The 15,532-nt window shown below is 43.2% G+C and overlaps 1 protein-coding gene across 1 annotated transcript; it reads left to right on the top strand.

Moving 5' to 3' along the window:
• Window positions 1-2,563: 2,563 nt before the first annotated feature.
• LOC124124236 lies at window positions 2,564-6,785 on the top strand. Its single transcript, XM_048389162.1, has 7 exons — window positions 2,564-2,763; window positions 3,656-3,767; window positions 4,229-4,430; window positions 5,054-5,147; window positions 5,289-5,518; window positions 5,736-5,862; window positions 6,187-6,785. The coding sequence occupies exons 2-7, from the start codon at window positions 3,665-3,667 to the stop codon at window positions 6,322-6,324; spliced, it is 894 nt and encodes a 297-aa protein (XP_048245119.1). The 5' UTR covers window positions 2,564-2,763; window positions 3,656-3,664; the 3' UTR covers window positions 6,325-6,785.
• Window positions 6,786-15,532: the final 8,747 nt, after the last annotated feature.

Here is a 15,532-nt window from a genome sequence, read left to right as displayed (position 1 = left end):
TATACTAATATCTCCTAACTCTCCCTGTGCCAATGCCCCCTCCCCCCCCCCCCCCCCATTCCCTGTACCAATAACCCACTACTCTCCTTGTACCAATGTCCCCCCACACTCCCTGTACCTATGCTCCCCTATGCTCCCTGTACAAATATCCCCTACACTCACTGTACCAATGTCCCCCTACGCTCCCTGTTCCAATGTCGTACCACTCTCCCTGTTCCAATGTCCTACCACGCTCCCTGTACCAATGTCCCACCACTATCCCTGTACCAATGTCCCACCACTCTCCCTGTACCAATGTCCACACACAGACACACGCTCCCTGTACGAAGTCCTACTACACTCCCTGTACCAATGTCCTACCACTCCCCTGTACCAATGTCCTACCACTATCCCTGTACCAATGTCCCTGTACCAATGTTCCACCACTCTCCCTGTACCAATGTCCCACCACTCTCCCTGTACCAATGTCCACACAAAGATATACGCTCCCTGTACCAATGTCCCCACACACTCCCTGTACTAATGCCCCCCTACACTCCCTGTACCAATGGCCCCCTCGGTCCCTGTACCAATGTCCTACCACTCTCCCTGTTCCAATGTCATTCCACGCTCCCTGTACCAATGTCGCACCACTCTCCCTGTACCAATGTCCCACCGCTCTCCCTGTACCAATGTCCACACACAGACACAAGCTCCCTGTACTAATGTCCTACTACACTCCCTGTACCAATGCCCCCATACACTCCATGTACCAATGTCCCACCACTCTCCCTGTACCACTCTCCTACCACTGTCCCTGTACCAATGTCCCTGTACCAATGTTCCACCACTCTCCCTGTACCAATGTCCCACCACTCTCCCTCTACCAATGTCCACACAAAGATATACGCTCCCTGTACCAATGTCCCCACACACTCCCTGTACTATTGCCCCCCCCCTACACTCCCTGTACTAATGCCCCCTACATTCCCTGTACCAATGCCCCCCTACACTCCCTGTACCAATGTCCTACCACTCTCCCTGTACCAATGTCCCACCACTCTCTTGTACCAATGTCCACACACAGACACACGCTCCCTGTACCAATGTCCTACTACGCTCCCTGTACCAATGCCCCCCTACACACCCTGTACCAATGTCCCACCACTCTCCCTGTACCAATGTCCGACCATTGTCCCTGTACCAATGTCCCTGTACCAATGTCCCACCACTCTCCCTGTACTAATGTCCTACCACTCTCCCTGTACCAATGTCCCACCACTCTCCCTGTACAAATGTCCTACCACTCTCCCTGTACCAATGTCCACACAAAGACATACGCTCCCTGTGCCAATGTCCTACAACACTCCTTGTACCAATGCCCCCTTACACTCCCTGTACCAATGCCCCCCTACATTCCCTGTACCAATGTCCCACCACTCTCCCTCTACCAATGTCCCACCACCCTCCCTGTACCAATGTCCCACCACCCTCCCTGTACCAATGTCCCACCACCCTCCCTGTACTAATGTCCCACCACCCTCCCTGTACCAATGTCCCACCACCCTCCCTGTACCAATGTCCCACCACCCTCCCTGTACTAATGTCCCACCACCCTCCCTGTACCAATGTCCCACCACCCTCCCTGTACCAATATCCTACCACTCTCCCTGTACCAATGTCCCACCACCCTCCCTGTACCAATGTCCCACCACCCTCCCTGTACCAATGACCCACCACCCTCCCTGTACCAATGTCCCACCACTCTCCCTGTACCAATGTCCCACCACCCTCCCTGTACCAATGTCCCACCACCCTCCATGTACCAATGTCCCACTACTCTCTAGTACCAATGTCCTCCACACTCCCTGTACTTATATCTCCTAACTCTCCCTGTGCCAATGCCCCCCCCCCCCCCCCCCCCCACTCCCTGTACCAATATCCCACTACCCTCCCTGTACCAATGTCCCACCACCCTCCCTGTACCAATGTCCTCCACACTCCCTGTACTAATATCTCCTAACTCTCCCTGTGCCAATGCCCCCCCCCCCCCCCCCCACTCCCTGTACCAATATCCCACTACTCTCCCTGTACCAATGTCCCCCCACACTCCCTGTACCTATGCTCCCCTATGCTCCCTGTACAAATGTTCCCTACACTGCCTGTACCAATATCCCCCTACTCTCCCTGTACCAATGTCCCCCGACACTCCTTGTACCTATGTTCCCCTATGCTCCCTGTACCAATGTCCCCCCACAATCCCTGTATAAATATTCCCTACACTCCCTGTACCAATGTCCCCCTACGCTCCCTGCACCAATGTCCCCCTACACACTGTGTGGTATTGACGCATACCACATACCTATTACGTATCACATCAAATCTGAAAACACGTAATGTTAATCTCCCAATTAAATTATATAGATATGGCCAGGTTGATGATTCAATGCTGTTGTATATTCAATGATTCAATGATGTTCGATCAACAAGTATAACAGTGATAGAAGCTGACAGCGTGCATGTTTGTATTTTTAGTAGTCTTCCTGTTTCATTTATGTGTAGCTAAATTGTATCTGTTTTCTTAGTCGAAGACTCTTCTTATTCACAGGTGAAAATGCCACAGTGATTGTACGCATTCCTTCGTCAGATAATGTTGGAACAGTAGACAACCTTGTTTTAACTGACCCTCAAGGATCTGAGCTGGCAAGACACGGCGGACTGACACAGGTGGCGTCACGAGCTGATTCACTTGTCTACAGGATCACGTTCTCCCTACCCGCGAAGGTAAAAAACCTAGATCAGCTAAAACTAATGTTTGATAGGCATTACTTAGAAGTCCAGTCTTGCTTGACAACGGTATAAAGAGTTACATTCAGAAAGTATGTAGTATGGTACCATCGTATTTGTAGTCATTTATTGAAAAGTCTTGTTAATGGTATATTTCAGTCTACATTATCAGAAAATTGAACATATAACATTTGTAACGAATCGTGATTGCAATTTACTAACGATACACTGTGTGATTTACTACTGTAGCAATTTAACGAGAGCTTACCTTCATCATGAGGTCAAGGTTTCAAAACCCAATCAATCACAGTGATATTTTCTTTCCCAAAAATCTCAGAAAGGAGAATCATATACAGTCGTATTAGGCAAGCATTTTCATTTAGAACACAGAGATTACTAACAGAGCTTCTTGACTCCTTACTGAAAGGGAACATAAGCAACAAAACACTTTCCTCAGCCACAAAAACATTTGGCTTAAAGCAGAGTCGATCGAATTATGTGTTTCTGAAAAGCTATTAAATAGTGATGACACCAGGTGTTCGCGAATAGGTCATCAAACGCCAAAAAGACATGCAAAGGCAAGTCAATTGTTCACCCGAAAACACGGGAATAGGGTTCAATCAAAATAAGGAATTGTACTGGACATAATTTTTGTCATATTTTGAAGTGTCCTCCACGCGTCTACCATAAAACATTTTGAAAGTTTTACAGACGTGTATGTTAAAATATATTAGTGACGATTTGTATCACCTGAATAATATTGCTGTATTGAAATTATTTCATATCTTCTGGTAGGATATATGTTCTATGTTAAAAGGTCTATGCGCTATTGGTGGTATGCAATATGTGCGTGTGTATTCAGGGTACTGTTGCTTTTGTGTTGACACAGGCATTCCAAATGACAACTGCGGGCACTGACAAGGGGGGAAACCAATTTCTGCGTCTACGGCCAAAAGCAATTGTGCCTGTTAGCATCGACCTGAGATTGCTTCCGCTCAATGGTAAGGGTAAAAGGAAGGTACCCTTTCGGCGGTATGTTCGTCTGCGCTTTTACCATTCATAAGCGCAAGGCACGTGTATTTCTTCATTCCTTTAATATAACTTCGGGCCGTTGTTAATGACAATACAACTTGTCCAGTAGAAGAAAGAAGTTCGTGCAGTGACATTAGCTTCATGAAATCCTGTAAGCACATTGTTTACACACATTGTTACTTCAGGCATGCAGTTTGTATTGAGTGACACTGGACACTTGGAAGTGTAGTAGTTCTGGCAGCCACAATCACATGGCAGTATGGTGCGTGTCTGGTGCCACGTTTCGTGTTTGTCATGCTGCTGGTCGGTGGGAGTGCTTTACAATATTACTATTTAGTCTCAGTGTGAAAACTACAGCCATGTTAGTTCAGAAGGAAATGGCTACCGAAAAAACTGTCTGTAACTGTCGTTATGCTTCGTCTTTTTACAGGTAGTCTTTATATCAACGAGCAGTTGGCAGTACCATTTCTGGTCATCAACAAGGGTGCAGCTGGGTCCAATATGACTGTCACAATCAGCGACGATCAGAACTTTGCAAGAACAAACACATCTCTGGAGTACACGCTACAGCCTGGTCAGATTGCATCGGGAGAGTTTTCACTGCACGCTGGGGGGACCGTGGGGTTGACCAGGTACTTGCCTCCCTCATAACTTGACAATATCAAATGGAGAACACGACAACCCCTGATGGGTTAAAATAGGTCCCCGGCACAGCTGCTTGTAAGATGCAACTGAAATGGGTCGATGGCCAGAAATGTTGGTTGCGTGTCATCGTAACTTGAGAGCGAGGGACGTTGCACATAATATGTACCGCTGGTTTATCTGACAACTGGAATATTGCTGACGGCAGCTTAAAACAACAAACCACATCAATACAGCATCCGGATGCTTGCCCTATGTCACGACGTCTTGGTTCTTGAATTGTACCTTTTCTTATGAAGCTTATTTTATTTTCTACTTTCCACCTTTGGTGTAGCAATGGATCAGTAAGGGACCTTCAGAGGTTTGATGTTCATAGACGTTAGCAAAGTTCTGTTATATAGATAACAACTGAGGAGATACATGTACTTGGGGTACTTCATTACTATGGACGGACGGAACTGATTTACTTTACTCTGTAGATCTATTTGAGTTTCATAATTAATATGAAATGAAAATCATCTTTTAGTATTAACGCACTTCCAAGACAAAGATGACGTTTGTTTATATAAAATGATGTTTTAGATAATACTGCAACTGTTTAAATTTTCAACAGCACTGTGACAGTTTCTGCGTCTGCATCCGCCGCAACTGGCGACGACTTCCAATACGACATTGTGATTGTCTCCACAGAAGAGCGTGTAGTCAGGGTAAGTTTACTTAACAGTGACCTAAGGGCTGCAGAGCTAGTTTATCAATGTAAGCACCAACTTAAATAAATGAACTATGTGTCGAAATAGTTATCAGAGAAAGCTGCTTTGCCTATCTTAACGGTAAACGTTTATTTACAGGAAGAAGATAACACCATCCCTGTCTGCAACATCACCGCTTTGACAGGTAGTTGTGACGTCACAATGCTTGACCCTTGTGTGTGCAGCCAGTACAAGTGGTCAGGGACTGCTGAGATTCAAGACGATGGATTCGGACTCTACCTAGTGACCGCTTCTGTCAAGACAACTGGAACGTTCCGACACGACCCGTTCAGTTTGGGTTACAACGGCACCCTATCTGCTGCCATCACGTGAGCATGACAACAACCTAGTCATTGCAAGTCTATGTCATATGGGACAATATGATCTATTTTTGTTCACATTTCTTCACATGAATACAACGCTTTTATCAGTAGTAATTGCATGTCACGAGTCAATGTAAACTACTCCCTGCAGTGAAGTCACACGACGCTTTTAAAATAAATATTTAACATAAACGGTCATGATGCCAAATGTGTTTTCTGACAGGAGTGACTGTTGTAAGGCCCTAACCTACATCACCGTTGTCGACCTCGCCAGCAACACCGGTCAGTGTGTGTTTGATCTCGCCCCTGGACTGACTCAGCCTGTCGACTCATGCAAGCCAACGACTCAGGTTCGTCAACCTTGCTTAAACAAACTAAACCCAAGAGGTGTATCATACTCACAGAAAGAAAATAGTTTTGTCCTCCTGAATCAACATATGCATTATTGATGGAGAGAGATACATATATATATATATATATATACTTCTCTCTCTCTCTCTCTCTCTCTCTCTCTATATATATATATATATATATATATATATATACACTTCTTATCAATACTTCGTACTTTGTTCATGTCAATATTTTCTATGTGAATACGTTTGTCAATATAACTATTTATCTGTTGTTTATGTTCTGCGGTTATGTTTGGTTCTCTGTGCCCTGCTCCACAGACTCCCAACTACTGGTCCCAGGATCGTGTGGTCATCGTCGCTGCTGCTGGAGGTGCTGGACTCCTCGTCGTCGTGATTCTCATCGCTATCGTCGTTGTTGTCATCAGGGGCAATCAAAAGATGAAGACGGTTGACTAACGGCGTCACGACTGTCTTTCAGAAAGCCTACCAATCACTCCAGATACCTTCCCATTTTGAATCCGAACACCTTCCCCAAACTTTGTAAAACATTTGGTAGCACCCTTTGTTCAGTTAAATGAGGACACTTAATATATATTTGATTGTATCAAGAAAACTGAAGAAAGATGAAGGTATCCGGATGCATATTTTCGTGCTTGTTTAGTTTCTAGTAAATAATGTTAACCTGGGTCTATCAGACAGCTGTAGTAATATTATGTTCCATTGTAGTACTAAATACAAGTATCCCCTGAATGCGGAGATCCCTAGGGAATGTACTTCAAGAAAACAAATTTTCACATGAACACACAATGCCATTTTAGAAAGTGGTCAAATGTAACAAATGTTATATTTGGGATAACCCTTTCATTGTAAAGTACAGATTCTCGTACTTTATTGGGTTGCGTCCCGTCCGGGATTTGAACCCACACTGCCAGAGTGAGGCACCTTATCGCCAGCACACAAAATCAGCGATCTAACCCACTCAGCCACCGAGGCTTCCACTAAAAATGAAAGTGCGAACAACTGGTAGTCTAGATCAAGTACTTTCTATACACCTCTGACAAGTGTAAATTGGCACGGCTCCCATGGCCAAAAGCAATTAACACAAATGCCATTTTAGAAAGTGGTTAAATGTAACAAATGTTTGGGATAACACATTCTTTGTAAAGTACAGATTCTCGCACTTTTTATGGGTTGAGTCCCGTCTGGGATTCGTACCTACACCACCAGAGTGAGGCAGCTTATCGCAAGCATACAAAGTTTTGTTTTTTTCAATATTTGTTTTATATTTTACCTGTATTATCATGATTCTATTCTGATGCTATCCATTATCCTTAGGTAACATGTTCACACTTTTAGTTTGCTGTGGGAAATGATTGATAGTCATCACATCACCATGTGATCACTTTGGTTCTGGTATTAACATCATATGCTAAAACACAAAGAAAAATCTTTATTGATTTTTGGTACAGTACCAGGACTTGTCATATCTAGACATACTAATTTCATTAACGTTCGAAACAATATGACTGCCTCAAATGCCTAAATATAGTTCATCATGCAAAGATCAAAGTTGTTGGGCTTTTTCTACTGAAAACAGATTTTTTTCTACTAAAAACTGTGTTCAGTGTGCAGTATTAGTTATGGCAAGCATTCCGAGCATCCCTGCATAGGGCAGGGCATGTTTACCCTTTTGCGGACACCTGGTGTCATCACTGATTTTCAGTGGTCCATTCACGTAACTTTCCCAGCTATTTTGCCCTTTACGCCAAATGGTATCTGTTTCGGTGTATAGTCTAGACTGGCTATTCTCTTGCATTGATAATTTCTATTATATAGTGATATATTTGATATATACTCAGCTACTATGTTATGGCTGATCAAGCTCACCATTCGTCTTTATGCTAATGAAGCAAACAAAAAAATTATACCCCCCACCCCAAGTACAACGAAACAAGTACTTGCTAAAACAGAAACAGACCCTTCACCGCCAGTTAATTTAAACAGCTAAAATCTTAACAAACCCACGCACTTCAAGTCTGAAAACATTTACTTGACCCTTAATCAAGTAAAAGTGCATCGGTAAATAGACTAGCATGTAGTTGCTGCAAAACAGTTGTGGTTAAGGAACAATAAAATACATCAATGGGGGGACCCTTACGTATTTATTTACACTCAACTCTCTTAAGTTCTTAATAACAACGAATATAGGATGCTGGGAACGAGAATGGAATGTGGGTGATAGTTGTATTAGATATATGCTCTGGGCTCATCAAGTAATTTAACAGTAATTGATCATGAAAGATACCACCATGTTTCACAATAATGACATTGATCTGGTAGGGTTTGTAATATACATGCAAATGTAGAACTCCATGCCTTAAAAGATAACTATGCCCCAGAAACTGACAATGATGTAGCCTTGTTGCACAACAACCTTAATGCTGACATTGACTTATTGCAAACAAAACATTGGTCCCTTCCTAGAGACGGCATACACTAAGTTAAAAAATCGCTTTCATAGTTGTTGAGTAATTGGTGTTTGAGATCTACTATTACTGAGTAATAAGTGGTGCATGAAAAGGGAAGAATAAGGAAACATAAATAAAGCTTAATAATTATGTTTAGTTACAGTTACTCGTTGGATTTATACAATTCTGCCACTTCGATTTAGTGAAAGGTATCATTACAACAACTCAAGATACATGGATACAAAGAACATGGTATATCACTTCCATTTAGTTAAAGGTATCATTACAACAGCTCAAGATACATGGATACAAAGAACATCGTATATTACTTCCATTGAGTTAAAGGTATCATTTCAACAGCTCAAGATACATGGATACAAAGAACATGGTATATCACTTCCATTTAGTTAAAGGTATCATTTCAACAACTCAAGATACATGGATACAAAGAACATGGTATATCACTTCCATTTAGTTAAAGGTATCATTACAACAGCTCAAGATACATGGATACAAAGAACATCGTATATTACTTCCATTTAGTTAAAGGTATCATTTCAACAGCTCAAGATACATGGATACAAAGAACATCGTATATCGCTTCCATTTAGTTAAAGGTATCATTTCAACAGCTCAAGATACATGGATACAAAGAACATGGTATATCGCTTCCATTTAGTTAAAGGTATCTTTTCAACAACTCAAGATACATGGATACAAAGAACATGGTATATCACTTCCATTTAGTTAAAGGCAACTTTTTTTAACGACTCAAGATACATGGATACAAAGAACATATCACTTCCATTTAGTTAAAGGTATCATTACAACAACTCAAGATACATGGATACAAAGAACATGGTATATCACTTCCATTTAGTTAAAGGTACCACTACAACAGCTCAAGCTACATGGATACAAAGAACATGGTATATCACTTCCATTTAGTTAAAGGCATCATTTCAACAGCTCAAGAGACATGGACACAAAGAACATGGTATATCACTTCCATTTAGTTAAAGGCATCTTTTCAACAACTCAAGATACATGGACACAAAGAACATGGTATATCACTTCCATTTAGTTAAAGGCATCATTTCAACAACTCAAGATACATGGACACAAAGAACATGGTATATCACTTCCATTTAGTTAAAGGTATCATTTCAACAACTCAAGATACATGGATACAAAGAACATGGTATATCACTTCCATTTAGTTAAAGGTATCATTTCAACAGCTCAAGATACATGGATACAAAGAACATGGTATATCACTTCCATTTAGTTAAAGGTATCATTTCAACAGCTCAAGATACATGGATACAAAGAACATGGTATATCACTTCCATTTAGTTAAAGGTATCATTTCAACAACTCAAGATACATGGATACAAAGAACATGGTATATCACTTCCATTTAGTTAAAGGCATCATTTCAACAGCTCAAGAGACATGGACACAAAGAACATGGTATATCACTTCCATTTAGTTAAAGGTATCATTTCAACAACTCAAGATACATGGACACAAAGAACATGGTATATCACTTCCATTTAGTTAAAGGTATCATTTCAACAACTCAAGATACATGGATACAAAGAACATGGTATATCACTTCCATTTAGTTAAAGGTATCATTTCAACAGCTCAAGATACATGGATACAAAGAACATGGTATATCACTTCCATTTAGTTAAAGGCATCTTTTCAACAACTCAAGATACATGGATACAAAGAACATGGTATATCACTTCCACATGGTAAAGAAAATACAGCGTGTAACTTTAGGAAGTACATGATACATGATGACACATTACATTAAACATATAAAGTATCCCATATGTTACATAACTCGACAGGTGGAACCTGCGGGCCGTACAAAATATATTTTATTTTTCTCTCGTTAGTTCGTAATGTAATACAAACATTACTTCACAACCTTACAGCATACATGTCTACCTTCAATTCATCAGGCATTATGTCTAATAACTGCAATTATTACATGCACAATAAGGGTTAGGGATAGGGTTCTGACAGTTATAAGTATATAAAATGAGTTCAAATGGTTGATGTTATATATTATAAATGTACAACAGCCACTATTATCAAACATTATAACGATCTCACACATGCACTTACCCACATAGATCAATCCCCCATATCAAACATACAACGCTTATACACCTGCACTTACCTACATACATCAATCACCCATATCAAACATACAACGCTCATACACCTGCACTTGCCCACATACATCAATCACCCATATCAAACATACAACGCTTATACACCTGCACTTACCTACATACATCAATCACCCATATCAAACATACAACGCTCATACACCTGCACTTACCCACATACATCAATCACCCATATCAAACATACAGCGCTCATACACCTGCACTTACCCACATACATCAATCACCCATATCAAACATACAACGCTCACACACCTGCACTTACCCACATACATCAATCACCCATATCAAACATACAACGCTCATACACCTGCACTTACCCACATACATCAATCACTCATATCAAACATACAACGCTCATACACCTGCACTTACCCACATACATCAATCACTCATATCAAACATACAACGCTCATACACCTGCACTTACCCACATACATCAATCACCCATATCAAACATACAACGCTTATACACCTGCACTTACCTACATACATCAATCACCCATATCAAACATACAACGCTCATACACCTGCACTTACCCACATACATCAATCACCCATATCAAACATACAACGCTCATACACCTGCACTTACCCACATACATCAATCACCCATATCAAACATACAACGCTCATACACCTGCACTTACCCACATACATCAATCACCCATATCAAACATACAGCGCTCATACACCTGCACTTACCCACATACATCAATCACCCATATCAAACATACAACGCTCATACACCTGCACTTACCCACATACATCAATCACCCATATCAAACATACAGCGCTCACACACCTGCACTTACCCACATACATCAATCACCCATATCAAACATACAACGCTCACACACCTGCACTTACCCACATACATCAATCACCCATATCAAACATACAACGCTCATACACCTGCACTTACCCACATACATCAATCACTCATATCAAACATACAACGCTCATACACCTGCACTTACCCACATACATCAATCACCCATATCAAACATACAACGCTTATACACCTGCACTTACCCACATACATCAATCTCTCATATCAAACATACAACGCTCATACACCTGCACTTACCCACATACATCAATCACCAATATCAAACATACAACGCTCACACACATGCACTTACCTACATACATCAATCACCCATATCAACCATACAACGCTTATTATACACCTGCTCTTACCCACATACATCAATCACACATATCAAGATACATTATATTTCTATCTTATTTCAAATCAAAATAAAACTAGAAATCTTCAATCTTCATGCAATACATAATCAATTTAAGTGTGATTGACTTGCCTCATATACATCCAAGCTCTTACATGATGGCAAACTGACTCTATATCAGCAATACATCTACACGAGCATAAAATCTGTATTACCTTGAGGTGAGGTGAAATGGAGTTTAACGTCGCGTCCAAGATTATTGCTCTTCTATAGCGATGTGCATATACGTGTGTGTGTGTGTGCGTGCTTGCGTGCGTGCGTGCGTGCGTGCGTGCGTGCGTTTGTACGTGCGTGTGCGTGCGTGCCTGTACTAGTCCGGACTAATGCCGATTTATAGTGCTTGCCCATGAGATACCATGCCGCAGTTTAACATGAATACCCCACTCAGACACAGTATACTGACTCCGAGCCGACCAGTCTTTATTTAACCCCTAAATGCCGAATGCCAGAGAGGGTAGCAACAGGTTTCCATCTTTTAACGTCTTTTGGTAAGGCGCAGCCGGAGATCGAACCCCGGACCTCCAGCTCCCTTGGCGGACGCTCTACCACTAGACCACGGAGGCGGACTAGAGTGACTGGGCCCTAGGTTGAGATCACTCTAGTGCGAATTGGGCCTTGATTAAGATCACTCTAGAGTGACTTTGGCCTAGGCTGCGATCAATCTGAAGTGACTTGGGCCTAGGGTGCGATCAAACTAGAGTGACTTGGGTCTTCGTTGAGATCACTCTAGAGTGACTTGGGGCCATGTTAAGATTACTCGAGAGTGACATGGGCACAGGTTGATATCACTCTAGACTGACTTGGGCTTAGGTTAAGATCCCTCTAGAGTGACTTTGGTCTAGAATAAGATCACTCTAGGGTGACTTGGACAAACGTTGAGATTCCTCAAGGGTGACATTGGCCTATGTTAGGATCACTCTAGAGTGACTGGGCCCTAGGTTGTAGATCACTCTAGAACGAATTGGGCCTAGATTAAGATCACTCTAGAGTGACTTGGGCTTAGGTTAAGATCACTCTAGAGTGACTTGGCAAACGTTGAGATTGGTCTAGGATGACTTGGGCCTAGGCTGCCGTCAATTTAGAGTGACTTGGGTCTTCGTTGAGATCAATCTAGAGTGACTGGGCCCTAGGTCGAGATCACTCTAGAGCGAATTGGGCCTAGATTAGGATCACTCTAGAGTGACTTGGGCTTAGGTTAAGATCACTCTAGAGTGACTTGGGCAAACGTTGAGATTGATCTAGGGTGACTTGGGCCTAGGCTGCCGTCAATTTAGAGTGACTTGGGTCTTCATTGAGATCAATCTAGAGTGACTGGCCCTAGGTCGAGATCACTCTAGAGTGACTTTGACCTAGGCTGCGATCAATCTGAAGTGACTTGGGCCTAGGGTGCGATCAATCTAGAGTGACTTGGGTCTTCGTTGAGATCACTCGAGAGTGACTTGGGCCTAGGTTAAGATCACTCTAGAATGACTTGGCCCTAGGTTGAGATCACTGTAGACTGACTTGGGCCTAGGCTGCGATCAATCTAGAGTGACATGGGCAAAGGTTGAGATCACTCTAGAGTCACTTTGGCTCAGGCTGCGATCCCTTTAGAGTCACTTGGGCCCCGGCTGTGATCACTCTAGAGACACTTGGGCCTAGGTTGAGATCATTCTAGAGTCACTTGGGCCCAGGTTGAGATCGTTCTAGGGTGTTTTTGGCCTAAGCTGCGATCTATCTGGAGTGACTTGGGTCTTGGTTGACATCACTCTAGAGTGACTGGGCTCTAGGTTGAGATCTTTCTAGTGTCACTTGGGCCCAGGTTAAGATCATTCTAGAGTCATTTTGGCCAAGGTTGAGATCGTTCTAGAGTGACTTTGGCCTATGCTGCGATCAATCTGAAGTGACTTTGGCCTAGGGTGCGATCAATCTAGAGTGACTTAGGTCTAGGTTAAGATCACTCAAGTGACTTGGGCACAGGTTGATATCACTCTAGACTGATTTGGGCTTAGGTTAAGATCCCTCTAGAGTGACTTTGGTCTAGAATAAGATCACTCTAGAGTGACTTGGACAAACGTTGAGATTACTCAAGGGTGACTTGGGCCTATGTTAAGATCACTCTAGAGTGACTGGGCCCTAGGTTGAGATCACTCTAGAGCGAATTGGGCCTAGATTAGGATCACTCTAGAGTGACTTGGGCTTAGGTTAAGATCACTCTAGAGTGACTTGGGCAAACGTTGAGATTGGTCTAGGGTGACTTGGGCCTAGGCTGCCGTCAATTTAGAGTGACTTGGGTCTTCGTTGAGATCAATCTAGAGTGACTGGGCCCTAGGTCGAGATCACTCTAGAGCTAATTGGGCCTAGATTAGGATCACTCTAGAGTGACTTGGGCTTAGGTTAAGATCACTCTAGAGTGACTTGGGCAAACGTTGAGATTGGTCTAGGGTGACTTGGGCCTAGGCTGCCGTCAATTTAGAGTGACTTGGGTCTTCGTTGAGATCAATCTAGAGTGACTGGGCCCTAGGTCGAGATCACTCTAGAGTAACTTTGACCTAGGCTGCGATCAATCTGAAGTGTCTTGGGCCTAGGGTGCGATCAATCTAGAGTGACTTGGGTCTTCGTTGAGATCACTCGAGAGTGACTTGGGCCTAGGTTGAGATCACTCTAGAATGACTTGGCCCTAGGTTGAGATCACTGTAGACTGACTTGGGCCTAGGCTGCGATCAATCTAGAGTGACTTGGGCAAAGGTTGAGATCACTCTAGAGTCACTTTGGCTCAGGCTGCGATCCCTTTAGAGTCACTTGGGCCCCGGCTGTGATCACTCTAGAGACACTTGGGCCTAGGTTGAGATCATTCTAGAGTCACTTGGGCCCAGGTTGAGATCGTTCTAGGGTGTTTTTGGCCTAAGCTGCGATCTATCTGGAGTGACTTGGGTCTTGGTTGACATCACTCTAGAGTGACTTGGCGCTAGGTTGAGATCTTTCTAGTGTCACTTGGGCCCAGGTTGAGATCACTCTAGAGTTACTTGGGCCTAGGCTGCGATCACTCTAAAATGACTTGGGCTTAGGCTGCCATCACTCTAGGTCGACTTGGGCCCAGGTTGAGATCATTCTAGAGTCACTTGGGGCCAGGCTGAGATCATTCTAGAGTCACTTGGGGCCAGGTTGAGATCATTCTAGTCAATTTGGCCCAGGTTGAGATCATTCTAGAGACACTTGGGGCCAGAGTGAGATCATTTTAGAGTCACTTGGGCCCAGGTTGAGATCAGTCTAGAGACACTTGGGCCAAGGATGCGATCACTCCACAGTGATTAGGGCCCAGGCTGCGATCACTCTAAGTCGACTTGGGGCCAGGCTGAGATCATTCTAGAGTCACTTAGGCCCAGGTTGAGATCATTCTAGAGTCACTTGGGGCCAGGTTGAGATCATTCTTGAGTCACCTCGGCCCAGGTTGAGATCATTCTAGAGTGACTTGGGTCTTCGTTGAGATCACTCGAGAGTGACTTGGGCCTAGGTTAAGATCACTCTAGAATGACTTGGCCCTAGGTTGAGATCACTGTAGACTGACTTGGGCCTAGGCTGCGATCAATCCAGAGTGACTTGGGCAAAGGTTGAGATCACTCTAGAGACACTTTGGCTCAGGCTGTGGTCACTCTACGGAGACTTCTGCTCAGGGTGCGATCACTTTTGAATGACTTGGGCTTAAGCTGCCATCACTCTAGAGACACTTGGGCCCCGGCTGCGATCACTCTAGAGA

The sequence above is a fragment of the Haliotis rufescens genome, unplaced genomic scaffold, assembly GCF_023055435.1.
Source record: "Haliotis rufescens isolate VD_foot unplaced genomic scaffold, xgHalRufe1.0.p SCAF_8, whole genome shotgun sequence".
NCBI classification, from domain to species: domain Eukaryota; kingdom Metazoa; phylum Mollusca; class Gastropoda; order Lepetellida; family Haliotidae; genus Haliotis; species Haliotis rufescens.
Note: the sequence above shows the minus strand (reverse complement) of the source record. Positions and strands in the feature narration are given on the sequence as shown.

Excerpts from the sequence above, each read along its gene's own strand:
- LOC124124236 (XM_048389162.1), top strand. The coding sequence starts at position 3,665 with ATGACAACTGCGGGCACTGACAAGGGGGGAAACCAATTTCTGCGTCTA. Across the intron at positions 3,768-4,228 it reads GAGATTGCTTCCGCTCAATG|GTAGTCTTTATATCAACGAG; the intron begins GTAAGGGTAAAA and ends GTCTTTTTACAG. Across the intron at positions 4,431-5,053 it reads GGGACCGTGGGGTTGACCAG|CACTGTGACAGTTTCTGCGT; the intron begins GTACTTGCCTCC and ends AATTTTCAACAG.